This window comes from Haplochromis burtoni, unplaced genomic scaffold (genome assembly GCF_018398535.1).
Source record: "Haplochromis burtoni strain Fernald_Lab_line unplaced genomic scaffold, NCSU_Asbu1 Contig_42, whole genome shotgun sequence".
NCBI classification, from domain to species: Eukaryota; Metazoa; Chordata; class Actinopteri; order Cichliformes; family Cichlidae; genus Haplochromis; species Haplochromis burtoni.
This window is the reverse complement of record NW_024582403.1, coordinates 453,128-466,670: the sequence shown is the minus strand read 5'-3', so window position 1 is coordinate 466,670 and position 13,543 is coordinate 453,128. Positions and strand designations below refer to the sequence as shown.

The window sequence follows — 13,543 nt, the reverse complement described above, 5'->3', positions numbered from 1 at the left end:
GCTAATGCTGTTAGCGCCTGGTTACTGTTTCTGCTGGAGATCACAGTTTATGCACACACACACACACACACACACACACACACACACACACACACCTGTAGGCAACTCAGACTTTCATGCAGGCCGAGTTTAAAATCATGTACATATAACAGCATGCGGTGTGCGCACACAGTATGCAAGTACACGCTCCTGCAGCTTGTGAATGACTGTTTTTTTTATGCTTGCACTGCCAAATGTAACACAGCTACATCCTCCTTGCACGCACAGCCAAACATCCTATCAGGAATTTTCTGGCTGCCTCCCTGAAAATGGCAGCTGATCTAAGCTCATGACAGAGCAACAATCAAGCCGGCTGTTTGAAAACGATCCACCTATTTATCACACAGACTGTAAAAACATGACGTGGTGGCAGGGGAATGTGCTGCCGTACGCCCCACCTGCATATCTACTTTCCTATACTCTCCCACTGACCCCGTTTCTTTTCTCTTTTCTGATCCCATCTCCTGGTCGTCCCCTTCACTCTTTTTTCTCCTTTTTAGCTTTACTGCCCTTACACATTGTCTCAACCTTTTCATCCTGGTCTTAAATCCTTTCTTCTTCCCTGCCCTTGCAAACTCCAATGTGCCACAAACACGGGGTTGCTCACTGCCCACTGCATTTACATTTAGTTAACATAGAAATAGAGTTTCACCTATAATGGCAGCAAAAGTGGATTAGTCAGTAGATTTAAGATTTAGATTTGCTTTCGGCTCTTTAAAACATGCAAATAATGAAGGAAAACAAGAAAAAAAAAAGCAAAGCTTTGTCTCTAAGACAAACTATGAGTTTGAGAAAAAATGCATAGAAAGTGCAGAGAGGAGATGAAAGAATGCAAAGCTGTGTAAGTGGGGAAAAGGTGTGATATGGGAGGCTACCTGTGTGTACAGGCACTGAGGGTTGCTCAGTTTCCTGACTCACTATTGGTTGCCTGTCCTCCGTGGTCTTCACTGGAAGTATAAACAGACACATGTTAGATTATTCACATTTATGTGGCTGCCACAGCACCTAAAAAACAAGTAATGAATTCAACAGAGTTTCATTGTTGCATAATCTAAATACTGGCCAGAAGCATTATCCACCCCACTGAGCAACACTTCTTGGCAAGACAATGATGCACACTCAGTCTGAACAGAGGCTCGCACTAAATTCTATCTATCCAAAAATAGCAGGGGCCAAAGCATGGCCAGGAGGCCATGTGTGGAAGCAAATCATATCTTTTTCCTTTTCAAAACTGGGAAACGGTGGCATGAATCTCCCTCGCACAACTGTACACAAACAAACAAGGTCAGAGGGCCCTAAACAAAAAAATACAATCCTTTTGATAATCTCTAGCATGAACGACTTGGCACAAACTGAGGTCTTTTCCCACCACAGTTTTGTCTATGCCTTTTCCCAATCTGCTCCACAACATGAAGGCTCCTTTGTTGTTGGGCTGTGCGTCGGAAAGGAATGTGACAAGGATTTCAAAGGCTGGACAAAAGCACTCTGTCATTTGGAGGGAGCCCTGTAATACAGCAGCGAGTGAGAGAGGATGGTGGGGGTGGGGGGTTGGGGTGCGATGGGTAGTTCCCCCCCCCTCAAAAAAAACCCAAAAAAACTCATTCAGTAATCAGCTGAACACCTGAACAGCTGTTTCCCAAACTCAGATCACTGCATACACAGAGGCATGTGTACATGAACAGACGCAAATAAAAATAAAGGGAAAAATGAGGATTACACATTCATATGAGCCCAAGCGACTGTATTCCATTAACCTACAATGAGAGTTGGGAAAAACACATACAGTTAAGGAAAAATACACTGGGGCACGCTGTTAATGCCCAAGAGCCACAGACCACTAACTGTATAGAGAAATGAAATGACACATGCTTTATATTAACTGAAATTTGTCTATTTCTGTGACATTTCTCTTCCAGAACAGAGAGAAATGTGGACATGTACACAATAATTTAACAGTAGTTTTGGATCATTCATTCAGCCATCCTTTGTGATGCGAGTCAGGTATAAATCTGGTCTGTGACATTTCCGGTTGATACTGAACTTGGCAGAGGATGTTTTCACAACTTTTTAACATGTGGACTTGCAAAAACTTGAAATACATTTTTGATGAACAGACATGACGGATCTATTCTTACCACTGCCTAAACTGCGATTGCTCAAATGTTTGTTCAGCCATTGGGTGGAAACAAATGTCAACAGGAACCAGACCTATTTTAATCACTACAAATCCAGGATTTGGGAGAGTCTTTGGTCTGCAGCTTGGCTATGGTATTGTGCAAACATCACTATTAGAGGCATTTTTTAAAAAAAACCAAAAAACTAAGGTTAAACAAAGAGGTCCAGAATCTGTGAACAGATGAGATGATGCGTGATGACAGAGCTCTTACCGTCTGGACACTGGGACAACGGAACCTGCTTGATTCTTGTGCCATTTCTGCAGGCAAAGACCTCCATCTGACACTGGTTCTGGTAGAGCTGCCCATCTGACCCACAAACAGGATCCCCATCGTAACCGCAATCCCTGTAGCACGTGCAGCGCTCAAACCGCTCCTCCTCCAGACAGCCAAACACATTGTTGCACTGGTTCGCCTGCACAAAACCTGCAGAAACAGAATTTTTCATTAGATTCATGAAAGTGAGGCCTTTCCACACTTTTAGGAGCGCTGCACATGTTTCTCACCTATCCACTGATTGGTTGAACTTTCCACCTCATTGCACGTAGGTCCATCACACAGCTCCCGTGCAAGTGGACTGCTCTCACTAACATTGTAGAACCGGGTAGCCTCGAAAGCTGCACGACAAGCACAGACCCACACGAGCATGTTCACACATCCACACACATGAAACAATGAAGCTCACCATTAGTAGGTCATAAAAAAAATTGTTTAACTCCTTAAAGAGGAGCACTTAAGCTCTTAATGCCCAGAGTTTTTAAGACTTCTTCATCATCAGTGTGATTTTCTCCCCTATTAAAAAAGTCGTAATATATCAGACAATATATTTAAGCAATAAACTGCAAAAAAAAAAATGGAGAATGTAGCAAATATGATACATGCATATTAATATGTTTTTATTTATTGTCAAAAGGTTCAATAAACACTCCAGTTTCAAATAATATGAATTTTATGGCAATTATTTCACAGTTCAGGCTTTAAAGGGTTAAAATATTCATCAGAGGCACACCTGGTTCGTAGTAGTCATAGATCTTGACCGGAACAGGCGCCGTCTTGCCCACAATGTACTCCCTGACAGCTTGGAAGGCCACGCACGTCATACACTGGCTGGGAATCTACAAAAGGTCGAAACAGAGAAAGACTTATGAAAGCACCCTAGCCCACATACACATGAATACAGACACAAACATGGGTATTATTAAACCTGCTTAAAAAAACCAAATAAATAAATCAGAGGTTCTTTTTATCTTGTGTTTACAGTGATGCAACAGGTGTGCAAAATCAGACGCAGCAATCAAGAATTTCGATTGCACTCACCTCATCAAAGTAGAACAACACTTTTCTCCCATTCAGCTCATATCTCTTCAGACCGACTCTCTTGTCCATAAGCAGCTGTTGACCAGCACAGTACATAAAGAAATCAAGCTTCATACGCAAATATTAACCTCGATCTCTTGATATTCTCATTTAAAATAGTAAAAGTTTAATAACGTTGATTTTATAATGCTGGAAGGGGTTTGTGAATATCTCTTGCCTTTGTACCTATTGAGAAGAATTAAAGGTCCTTTTTATCAGATCCTGATAAAAACGTGTTTAGATTTTCTAAAATTGCAGTCGAGTAAGATTATAAAATGTCAATTTAAAAACGCATAATGCATGGCATCCAGCTAAGTCAGCTACATGTACGGCTCCAGTATTTATATATGAACATGCAGAGAAGTCATTAACAATGGACATTAGCAGTAATCAGCACCACAGCAGTCTGGACAGCTCCACCTCATGCCAACCGAGGTTTACCGTACACAGACCAGTAAATATAATATGTTAAACATGAAAGAAAGTCCACAGTTTTTATGTTAACCCCGTGACCACTACACTACAGTGCATCTAGGATATTATTATTTAACTAAAATGCTCCCTTTTCTGCTTGTACAGATTATGACTGTAGTGAATATAAAGAATTTCTCTTATTGTGTGGCATGTGTGAGCAACAACAGAAATGCAAACCATACCCACTCTATCATGAAGTCATGTCCACAGTGGAAAATGAAAAAGACTCAGAAAGGCTTTTTTCTAAGTAGTTAAATTATGCACAAATGATCATGTTTACATGAACATCTTACTATAATGATCATAGGGTTTGTATGTATATATTCCTGTATGTACCCTGGGGCAATATGAATGAAACTTTGCATTAACATCACCACACAAGGAGCAATTTTCATGTCTATATGTTTTTAAAAAACATTTAACATCAGTATTCTTGGGATTTTTGTATTCATCATCCCCTTGCGAATGCAACGTTACTGTTGCCACGTGTCACGTTCGCCTGTATGTAACTTAATAGTCACAAAAATTTGTCTCTGCAATAGAATTGTATTCGACTCACCACTAAATATGGAAGGAAGAATTTGAAATAGGCAGGCCTGGCTTTTGTTACGGTCTAATAATTAGGACGGTATGAATGACCGACGAGGATGCTGTTTACTAAGAATCAGAGTGTGTGCATAGAGACCCAGCAGTTAATTCCCCCCACCGGGGGATTTTCATTCTGTCAGAGGTGGCAGCCTTTGGACAGCAGGGGTTTATGAGGTGCTCAGCCTGAGCTGGCGCCACCACGACACACGCACTTACACACTGTTTACGAAAGCATTGTTTGTCTATATAATAACCAAAAATTGCTCATGAACTCCCATTGCTCAAATGTTATACCCCCAAAGTGCCCTGGGTTGTTAAAGAAAGCTCATTATATTGGGTGATAAGAGGCCATGGCTGTGGCAGCTCCCAGTCAGTCACTGGACTAATCATTCAGTACTGCAGCATCAATGAATGCAACTAGACATCACTGCAGAAGCCAAGCTTGCCACCATAAACTGAGGAATGTAAGTGGCAGTCGGGCAGGCAGCAGTAAAACTCCAGGGGTGTAAACTGAGCTTGTTAGCCACTACAACTCAGGTCAGTCATGACTGATATACTCACAGTACTATGTGTGTATGAGTATGCGTGTTTTACATCTCTCCAGGTAGCCAGAGAGGTGGCTCTTTTGGAGGTGGAAGCCTGCAGACTTTAGCCCTATAACTGTCTAGTAATGAGGGACAAGTTTCAGATTGGTGGCTGGAGGGCTGACCTTGATACAGCCCTTAAATTTACCTTACTCTCCATTACTCATTTCATCCATCCAGCATAATGCTGTCTGTCAACTCTACACTTTACAAGTTTTCTATGTACCCCACATGGCCTAGTGAAGTGTATGTCTATGGTCTCGTAAGCCCAGAGAGGCCTGACGACTTTTAACCTCCAAGTTAAAAATGATCCCCATCAGCAAGACACATACACACACATGCAGACACATGAATATAACATTTCAGCAGCACATATTGCATAACATGCAGTAGTTAAATGACCTGCCTCTATCTGAAGGATGTTTTCCGGAGCTGTGCTGTCAAACAACACGGGACAGAATGCTTCACTGTGCTATTTACGCTAAAACCCAACAATATCTCAAATGTGTGTGTTTGTTTATGTGAGTGAATTAAATGTTGCATCCTGTTTGGTTGTGAAGGTTGTGAAGCGTGTGAGCGTGGTGTTTGCAAAGGGGTTTGATCAATTCCATGACATACTCATTATTGTTAAATGGCCTCAAGATGCATCTGTCTCTTTCTACCTTCTTTTCAGTTTAGTCAACTACCTGATTACCTGCCTGTCCAGCAATATGTCAGTCACTATGGCTAAATGCTAAATGCCTCTTTTAAAGTGTGGTCATGTGCGATTACATACCCGCTCTAGACTTTCGACATCTGCTCGGAAACCAGAAATCATGGGTACTTCTATGACAGCCATGTTAGACGAGCCTGAATGAAGCCACCTAGACAAAGGATTGGCGATGAATACATGTTTTTCCCCAGCTCTGTGTGTAAGTGTGTGGTAATCATTTACCTTGCACAAACTTCTAATGAGATGTGATAATCCAATTTGTCCTGGTGGGCTGCTGGGTCATCATCGTCAATGGGTGCCCGTCGCTTCCAGTTAAGCTCAGAGCGGTTGTCAGCGCGGCTCCGGGATCGTGAAGTAGAATGACGGGAAGAGGAGGAGGAGGAGAGGGGCTGCAGGTTTCGTTCCTGAAAAGGCTCTTTCAGATCCACCTTGAGATGAAAGGCTGGCTTGGAAACTGGGTCAGGTACATTATAAGACACGTCGATCTACAGACACACAGAGAGAAGGAGATACTTGTGAAAATCAGGCACGCTAGCAATGTGGCTTCACGGTCTGTACCACTGAGCTACAGTTATAGTAGAAAGAAAGCACAACCTCTGTCAATCCTAAGGTTTTACTTATCAGGACATAATAAAAGCACCTTTTAAAATGAGGTACATACAAACTCAGATGACCAACAACACAGGTGATTCTTTTTTTTTTAAATAAAAGCAAAGCCAAGACCAAGAAGTCAAGTGTGAACACCCCTTCCTCACATGTGACGCTAGAATACTTTAGTATACAAAAAAGTTCATGGTTGATCAGTGATTGCAAAACAAGCCAAAGTCATCACCTCGCCACCACCGTGCGTAACACTTGGTATGTGTAGCACTCTCGTGTGATGTGACGAGCCAATGATCACTCTGGATGTTGGTCCGCTGTAAAACTTTAATGCGTACTCCAGCACACGACAAAACACAATGGTAGTACCAGAAGAACAAAACTCCCCCCACCATACTATTCCGGTTGGACTAGCCCCCCACAGTCACGGCAGGTCTGCATAAACAAATATTGTTTGGCGATCATTTAACCAATGATCTACAGTATGAGTTTATCCTGTACGTGGGTTTCTTCAAACATGGTGCTGTACATGAGGGTCAAACATCTCCATTTTGGTATCATTTCATCCGAAGGACATTGTTCCAGACGTTGGGTGAATTTTGCAAACATACATGTAAGCTGTACTGCCATGCTTTTTTAGAGAGAAAAGACTTTCTCCTGGCAACCCTTCCAAATAGGCCACACTTGTTTATCGTATTTTTTGGACTATAAGGTGCACTTAAAATCCTTTAATTTTCTCAAAAAATCGACAGTGCGCCTTATGTATGACTTCTGGTTCTGCTTACTGACCTCGAATCAACTTTATGTTGTACATGGTGCTCAAAAAAACCTGTTAAAAATGTTTTAGCACGACTTTGGTAAGCTACGAAGCCGCACCGGTTGATGGATTGTCGGAGCAATACAGCTACCGTAGTCAGGAGCCTCGCGGAGTAATCTGGGTTCAGGTCCCAAAGTCGCACGAACACTGCGGCATCACTGAGAGTTAAAAACTGTCTAAATTCTTTCATCTTTAATAAAATGATCAGCGTTGCTGCTTTACCAGGTGTAACAATTAAGTTTAACATCCAGGCATCCATGAAAACAGAATTTATTAAATTTAATGGAGTTAGAGTTAGCATAAGTTAGCTCGCTAGTTTCCACCTAAACACGATATAGCATGTTCTGACTGAGAGATTTCTGAAAAAATTAAAAGGTACAGCTCTGCTATCACTTCCAACATAAATCAAGACAGAAAACTAAACAGCACTTTTGCAGGGTTACTGAAGTTGGGCTAGCTGGTATATAATGATGTGCTACGTGATCGCTAGCGACACAGCTATGTTATCATAACACAAACACAGTGAAGCTGGAGGATGAACGCTAACTTTTTACCACTCGATAAAAGTTAACCTGAGGGTTCCCGATGGTTAGGGACAAATGCAATCGCATGGCAGGATGCTGTAAAAGGACTAAACTTCAGTCAGGAAAACAACTGGGATAATCCATCAACAGTATGAGGTTAGTCATTAATATACTGCAGTAACATGAGAATAGAGCAGCTGGCAAAGAATTCAACATTAATGAATCAATGGTACAGAAGTGGAGGAAGCAAGAAGAATGAGTTGAGTAAAGTTTGACTTATCTGACTGTTTTGTTTCGCTTAATGCGCCTTATAATCCAGTGTGCCTTATGGTCCGAAAAATACGGTAGTCCTTTTCTAACTGTACTGCCACGAACTTTAACATTTACATGCTAGCAGAGGTCTATTGAGTCTGAGATGTACCTCTCAACTTTTGGACTGTTTCCCTGAGAAATGAATAGTCAGATCTTGGAGCAAATTTGCTGGGATGTTCACTCCTGGGAAGATTGTTTAAAAATTTTTCTACTTGTGAATTATATGTCTCACTGGAGAATGATGGACTTAAGATTGTTTGGAAATGGTTTTCTAACCCTTTCCAGATTGATGGGGAGCTACAATTACTTCTCCAAGATCACTGTTGATGACTTTTCTTCCTGGCATTGCGTGAACACACCTGAATGCTCCAGACCTCCAAACTGCCAAAACTTCTGCTTTTTACAAACATGTTCACACTTGCTGATGATCAAGTAATCAACTGCATCTGATTAGCAGCACCTTCTTAATTCCCGTGGAAGGAGTAAAGGTGTACTTCATTTTTCACATACTGCTTCTTCATTTTGGCTTTTGATTAAATAATGACGGATGTAATACATCATGTTTTGTTGTTCATCTGAGGTTGTGTTTACGCAATTTTAAGACCTTCCAAGGAACAGAATGTCATTATGTCCTGTTGCGTAAGCTCTTAGAAGTGAAAGTGAGTGTACTTTATTTTTACCATGACTGCATTTTTCCATCATTTTGCAACTATTTTCCAAATTATGGTAAAAGCTCACATATTTCATGAAGCCTGCTGACTTTAGTATTTCCCCAACTTTCCCCTGTATCATTATTGCTTAATGGACAACCATTAAAGCTGTTATCGACATTCACGCTCCCCTCAAGTTGAATCTAACAACCACTTTTTCCATACCACAGGTTTAATGATAAATGCAAATAGTAATATTATTATTCCTCGAGGTGCCTTATGCTAACTGAAAAACATTGATGCTTAAGAACAGTTCTGTCTCATAAAGCCAGTAGTATGACTGTGACCTGTTGGTCTTGTAGACTTCAAATGCTCCTTTGTGATCCGGATATTAAATCTTGATTAGTAGTCCTTGTCGTATTTCAAGTTTATTCTAAAAAAGTGAAATCTGATTATTTCCTCTTTATTAACTTTGATCTTACAGTAAATCTAGGTGAAGCCTTTTGTTTTCAACCAAATTATTTCACTTTTTGGATGGAAGCTTTACTTTTTAAAAAAAAAAAATACCAACACGTTCAGTAAAATAAAAAAAAGTAACAAAATGTTTAAAAATTTTAGGCCTTCTTTTATAACCTCTAACATCAAAAAGTGAAAGCAGTTTATACTTTAAAGTATAAACTGCAAATCATATTCTGTGGACAACAGAAATGCATTCAGCAGCTTGTATTTTAGCCTGGGGACAATTCACTGCTTTGATGCTCGTTTTCATTTCACAGAAGATTATTCTCAACAGAACTGTCCACATTTCTGATAAATCATTCAGTGTTACCTGAGACCCTAGCAGAGCTGCTAAATGATATTCCTGTGGCAACTGCATATTGCATGCCTACAAACACATACACAGGCAGGACCGCTCAAGTATTTCATTAGAGCCCAGGTGCTGCTGGCCCCAGGGGCTGACAGAGAGGTGTGTTGACTCACGGAGAGGTGTGGATATGGGGAAAGCAGAGAGGGAGAGAGGTGTGAAGAAAAAAAACATGTTTGTGTGTGGGAACCATGCAGAGGGGAGAGAGCTGGAAGCCGACCACCACATCCTCTAGTGCCTCGTTCAAATCAAGTCAGATTTCAAATACAGGATTCGGAAAATGGGACTGTAAACATCTTTGATCGCACATGCTTTTTCATTTACAACTTGTTTAGTTTTAAAGCAGACACATGTTTGAGTATGAGTGATAAGAAGAGAGGCACGGTCATCGTCTACAAAGAAAAATAACTCTTTCTGTTTATAAAAGGGGCTTTTGTTTGTCTGTGACAAGACAGGGAGAGACAACAGGGATCAACACACCCCAAAACAACTGGCCAAATTATGCCAGATCATTTCAAATTTCATGTTGGAATTTGAGGCGTTATGGAGCCTCTCCCCTACTGGCAGAGTGTTGCTGTGAGTCACTGAAATAAGCATTGTATTAAAGTTCAATTTTGGGCAATTTTCAAGAATGCAAATGTGTGTTTGTGTGAGCCTGTGTCTGTAGTAGCACAGTACCTGCATGAGACAGCAGCCTTCTCCTTTAGCGCTGACGAAAAGGCCTGTGGGGATACTGGGGATCTGAAAAAATGGGAGAGAGAGGAGAAACAAAGAGAGTCAGGGGGGCAGAGAGAGGTGAATGAGTCATTTATCAAGTGAATGAATGCTGTAGGCTGCTACACTGCCACTTGTGGTTCCCTGGCTACTAACCAGCAGGCCTTAATTGCCCCAATTAAGATGACACTACTAATCACAGTGGAGGAATATGCCTGGCAGAGAGAACCTACTGAACTCTCACCTGAACCACTCCAGCTGGCTGATGGAGCGCTCTCTCTCTCTCTCTCTCTCACACACACACACGCGCGCACACACACACACACACACGCACGCACACACACACACACACACACACACACACACACACAGAGTAGTGCTGACCTGACACCACAGTGCTCTGGCCAAGGTAGTTCATGCCCAAGCTGTCAGGTTTGTAATAAATCCAGTTATTAAATCAACAGACCAACAAGGTGCTTTTGGGAAATCCGGCCCAGTTAAGCCTGGTATGGTTTGGCAGTATCAAAAGGTCCTGGCTACTGCACAGTTGAACACGGAAACAGGGATTAATGTTTAATACGGTGTGTGGCTCTGGTACATAACTGCTCATCAATCACAGCTCCTAAACTGCATTAAAGTGCACTGGGTTCTCTTAAGGAGGATTTACCACCTCAAGTACTGGTCATGATTAAGGGATTTCATTTTGATAAAGCGCTGTCAAATTAGGTCATCTTCACACACCGCACTGCAGTTTCAGAATTTTCAAGACATTAGATATTGCAGAGTTCGTCCTTTGTTGCTCCCACATGAGGATAACTTGTTTATTGTCAGAAGGATTCACAGCGACCGAGTGGGTGTTGTGTGTGACCACGCTAGCCTAAACTAGATGTGTGTATATCCTGCTGTGTGGTACATGTGCGTAAGGACAACTTCTTCATTTTCCTTCATGACCTGTGTGCAAAAACGCTGAACAGCCTTGACATTAAACTAGACCATGTATTCAGGTTACCTTGGCACTCTGGAGGAGCTTCTTGTTGTCCCTATTGAGTTCAAAGGTCTCCTGGAAGTCAAGGTTGGTGGAGGCCAGTGAGATAGTGAGGTTTACCCCTCCGACATAAGACAGGATGGCATACTCCGACAAAGCATGCAGAGCCACACATGTGTCCTGGCACAGGGGGTTTTCAAGAAGCACCAAGTTAACAATTTATACTTTAGTAGTAACTGTCCATAACACTGAAAGACAGTTTGCTGTCATTTATTACTTATAGTTAATTTAATCTACAACAAACTACAGAAAAGAAAAACAGAGGTACCTGTGTGGAGGAAAAGCCACCCAAGGCATTCCTTTGCTGGGAGAGCCATTTGACGACGGGTAGGGCAGATGCCACATCCCCCAGCAGCGTGTAGGTCAAAAGACCGTACGCAGTCATCTCCACTTCTGCTGATACCACTACAAATAAAAACTGATTTTGAAGGGCAGTATATTTTCTCAATGTGTTTTTATTGACAGAGGCTAATTCAAAGCTAGTGTATAGTACTGTGCTGTCACCTCCTTTGCATTATATTACACAGGCAGGAGCTATTCTGCAGATGTACAATATACCTGACTGAGCGAGGCCATCACTGAAGCCCATGAAAGTGTCTTCATCTGTCATTGTGCTCCCAGTTAAACTCCAGTGGGTTAGTCCATCTATAAAGACAAACCAGGTGAAACAGACAGGCAGGGGTAACGACTCACCGCTCCTTCCATCAATCTCCTTTGATAAAAACTAAAAGAAAGCATCCACCAGAATGGGGACGGTGCCAGCCCAAAGACAAAGTGAAACAAGCAAAGTTCAACACATTAGCTCACTGTGGGCTCACTAACTATGCTAGATATTTCATGGATCATTATCCTGATTATCCTTTTGCTACCCCACCCTATGCCTTTACTGTACCTGGGGAATAAAATTATTGCTATCAAGGAAGAGCCCCACTCCCCCTGACGCCTGCAACGTTGTTAAATCTGCCAAACTTGCAGAACGTTTCAGGCAAGAGGAAGACAAGGAAATGGCCAAAGGAAATCAACAATAAGATAAGAAAGACAAGGGGAAAGGGAGGGGTGGAGCGAACTGCTGCTGAATACTGCAGCAGCTGGTTTTAAAGTAGCTGCTCTCCTATAGTTTGGGCCTGACTGCTTGTTCAAATTGTGAGCAGGAAGCTGTAAATATAAACCAGTAATACTTTTGTTTTGCTACAAAGATTTGACTAAAGAAGATCTAAATCTCTACATTTTAACGTGCAATATTGTCGTGGTTACAAAAAATACTTGATTCAATTTTCCTAGTTAAGTTCTGATTTAAAATACTACTACTACTACTAACAGTATTGCTCATAGTGGTACCTTGGGTGATAGCCATGTGGTTGAGGCGGCGCAAGGCCAGCGGGGCATAAGGACTGCGTAGCAGCGCCAAGGCATACGCAGACAGAGCGGTAGTGTAAGGATCATCAGCAGTGTATGTGTTCCCTTCCAGAAAGTCCTTGGCTTTAGCCACTGCCACTTTCTCTTCCTGGACCAGACAAGAAAGACCACAGGGCAAACACAGATGAACGTGTGATCGAAAGTTTACAAAATGTGGCAGAGAGACATTTTTCTAGAATCTAGAATTTGTATGCCTTGATACAAGCACATTTCATATCTAATAGCTGATGTCCGCTGTTCATGGGTGAAGCAGAAATTTACATTTCACATTTAATGCGCTGTTAACATTGCGACAAAATCTCTATAGTTTACATTGCAAATAACAGAGTGGGTTATAGTGATTTGGTCTGTTTGTGCAATTCTATATCCCAGGATCATCAGATATAGCTTTTATTTATTGAAACTACTGCTACACTTTTAATCCCGTGTCCCCAATGCAAACAGACGCACACAAAATCATCACCAACCTAATGTTTTTTAGAGGCTGGTCTGTCCAAAAACACGACAGTAGTTATTGAATAAACACTCATTTTAGCCATTAAAAAGTTGAGAGTGACTTTCATCTCATGCAGACGTGACCTTCCCTCTCATCCATGCGATGATAGGCCTCCAGAGCCACTCACTGTAATTGCAGCAGTCATCTTTTAATTAAGTGAAATTGAAGGGGGGGGGG

At 41.7% G+C, this 13,543-nt stretch overlaps 1 protein-coding gene across 2 annotated transcripts in view; it reads right to left on the bottom strand.

Moving 5' to 3' along the window:
- Positions 1 to 13,543, bottom strand: part of cpamd8 (C3 and PZP like alpha-2-macroglobulin domain containing 8) — a 46,451-nt gene that overhangs the window by 3,129 nt on the left and 29,779 nt on the right. For both annotated transcript variants that reach the window (XM_005920854.2, XM_005920855.3), the window contains exons 31-42: positions 12,793 to 12,958; positions 12,013 to 12,099; positions 11,723 to 11,859; positions 11,419 to 11,574; positions 10,374 to 10,436; positions 6,150 to 6,412; positions 5,991 to 6,078; positions 3,531 to 3,605; positions 3,223 to 3,328; positions 2,720 to 2,830; positions 2,427 to 2,639; positions 915 to 986 (exon numbers count right to left, since the gene is read on the bottom strand). In XM_005920854.2, coding sequence (XP_005920916.1) covers positions 915 to 986; positions 2,427 to 2,639; positions 2,720 to 2,830; positions 3,223 to 3,328; positions 3,531 to 3,605; positions 5,991 to 6,078; positions 6,150 to 6,412; positions 10,374 to 10,436; positions 11,419 to 11,574; positions 11,723 to 11,859; positions 12,013 to 12,099; positions 12,793 to 12,958 — 1,537 coding nt within the window. The remainder of the gene's footprint in view (positions 1 to 914; positions 987 to 2,426; positions 2,640 to 2,719; positions 2,831 to 3,222; positions 3,329 to 3,530; positions 3,606 to 5,990; positions 6,079 to 6,149; positions 6,413 to 10,373; positions 10,437 to 11,418; positions 11,575 to 11,722; positions 11,860 to 12,012; positions 12,100 to 12,792; positions 12,959 to 13,543) is intronic.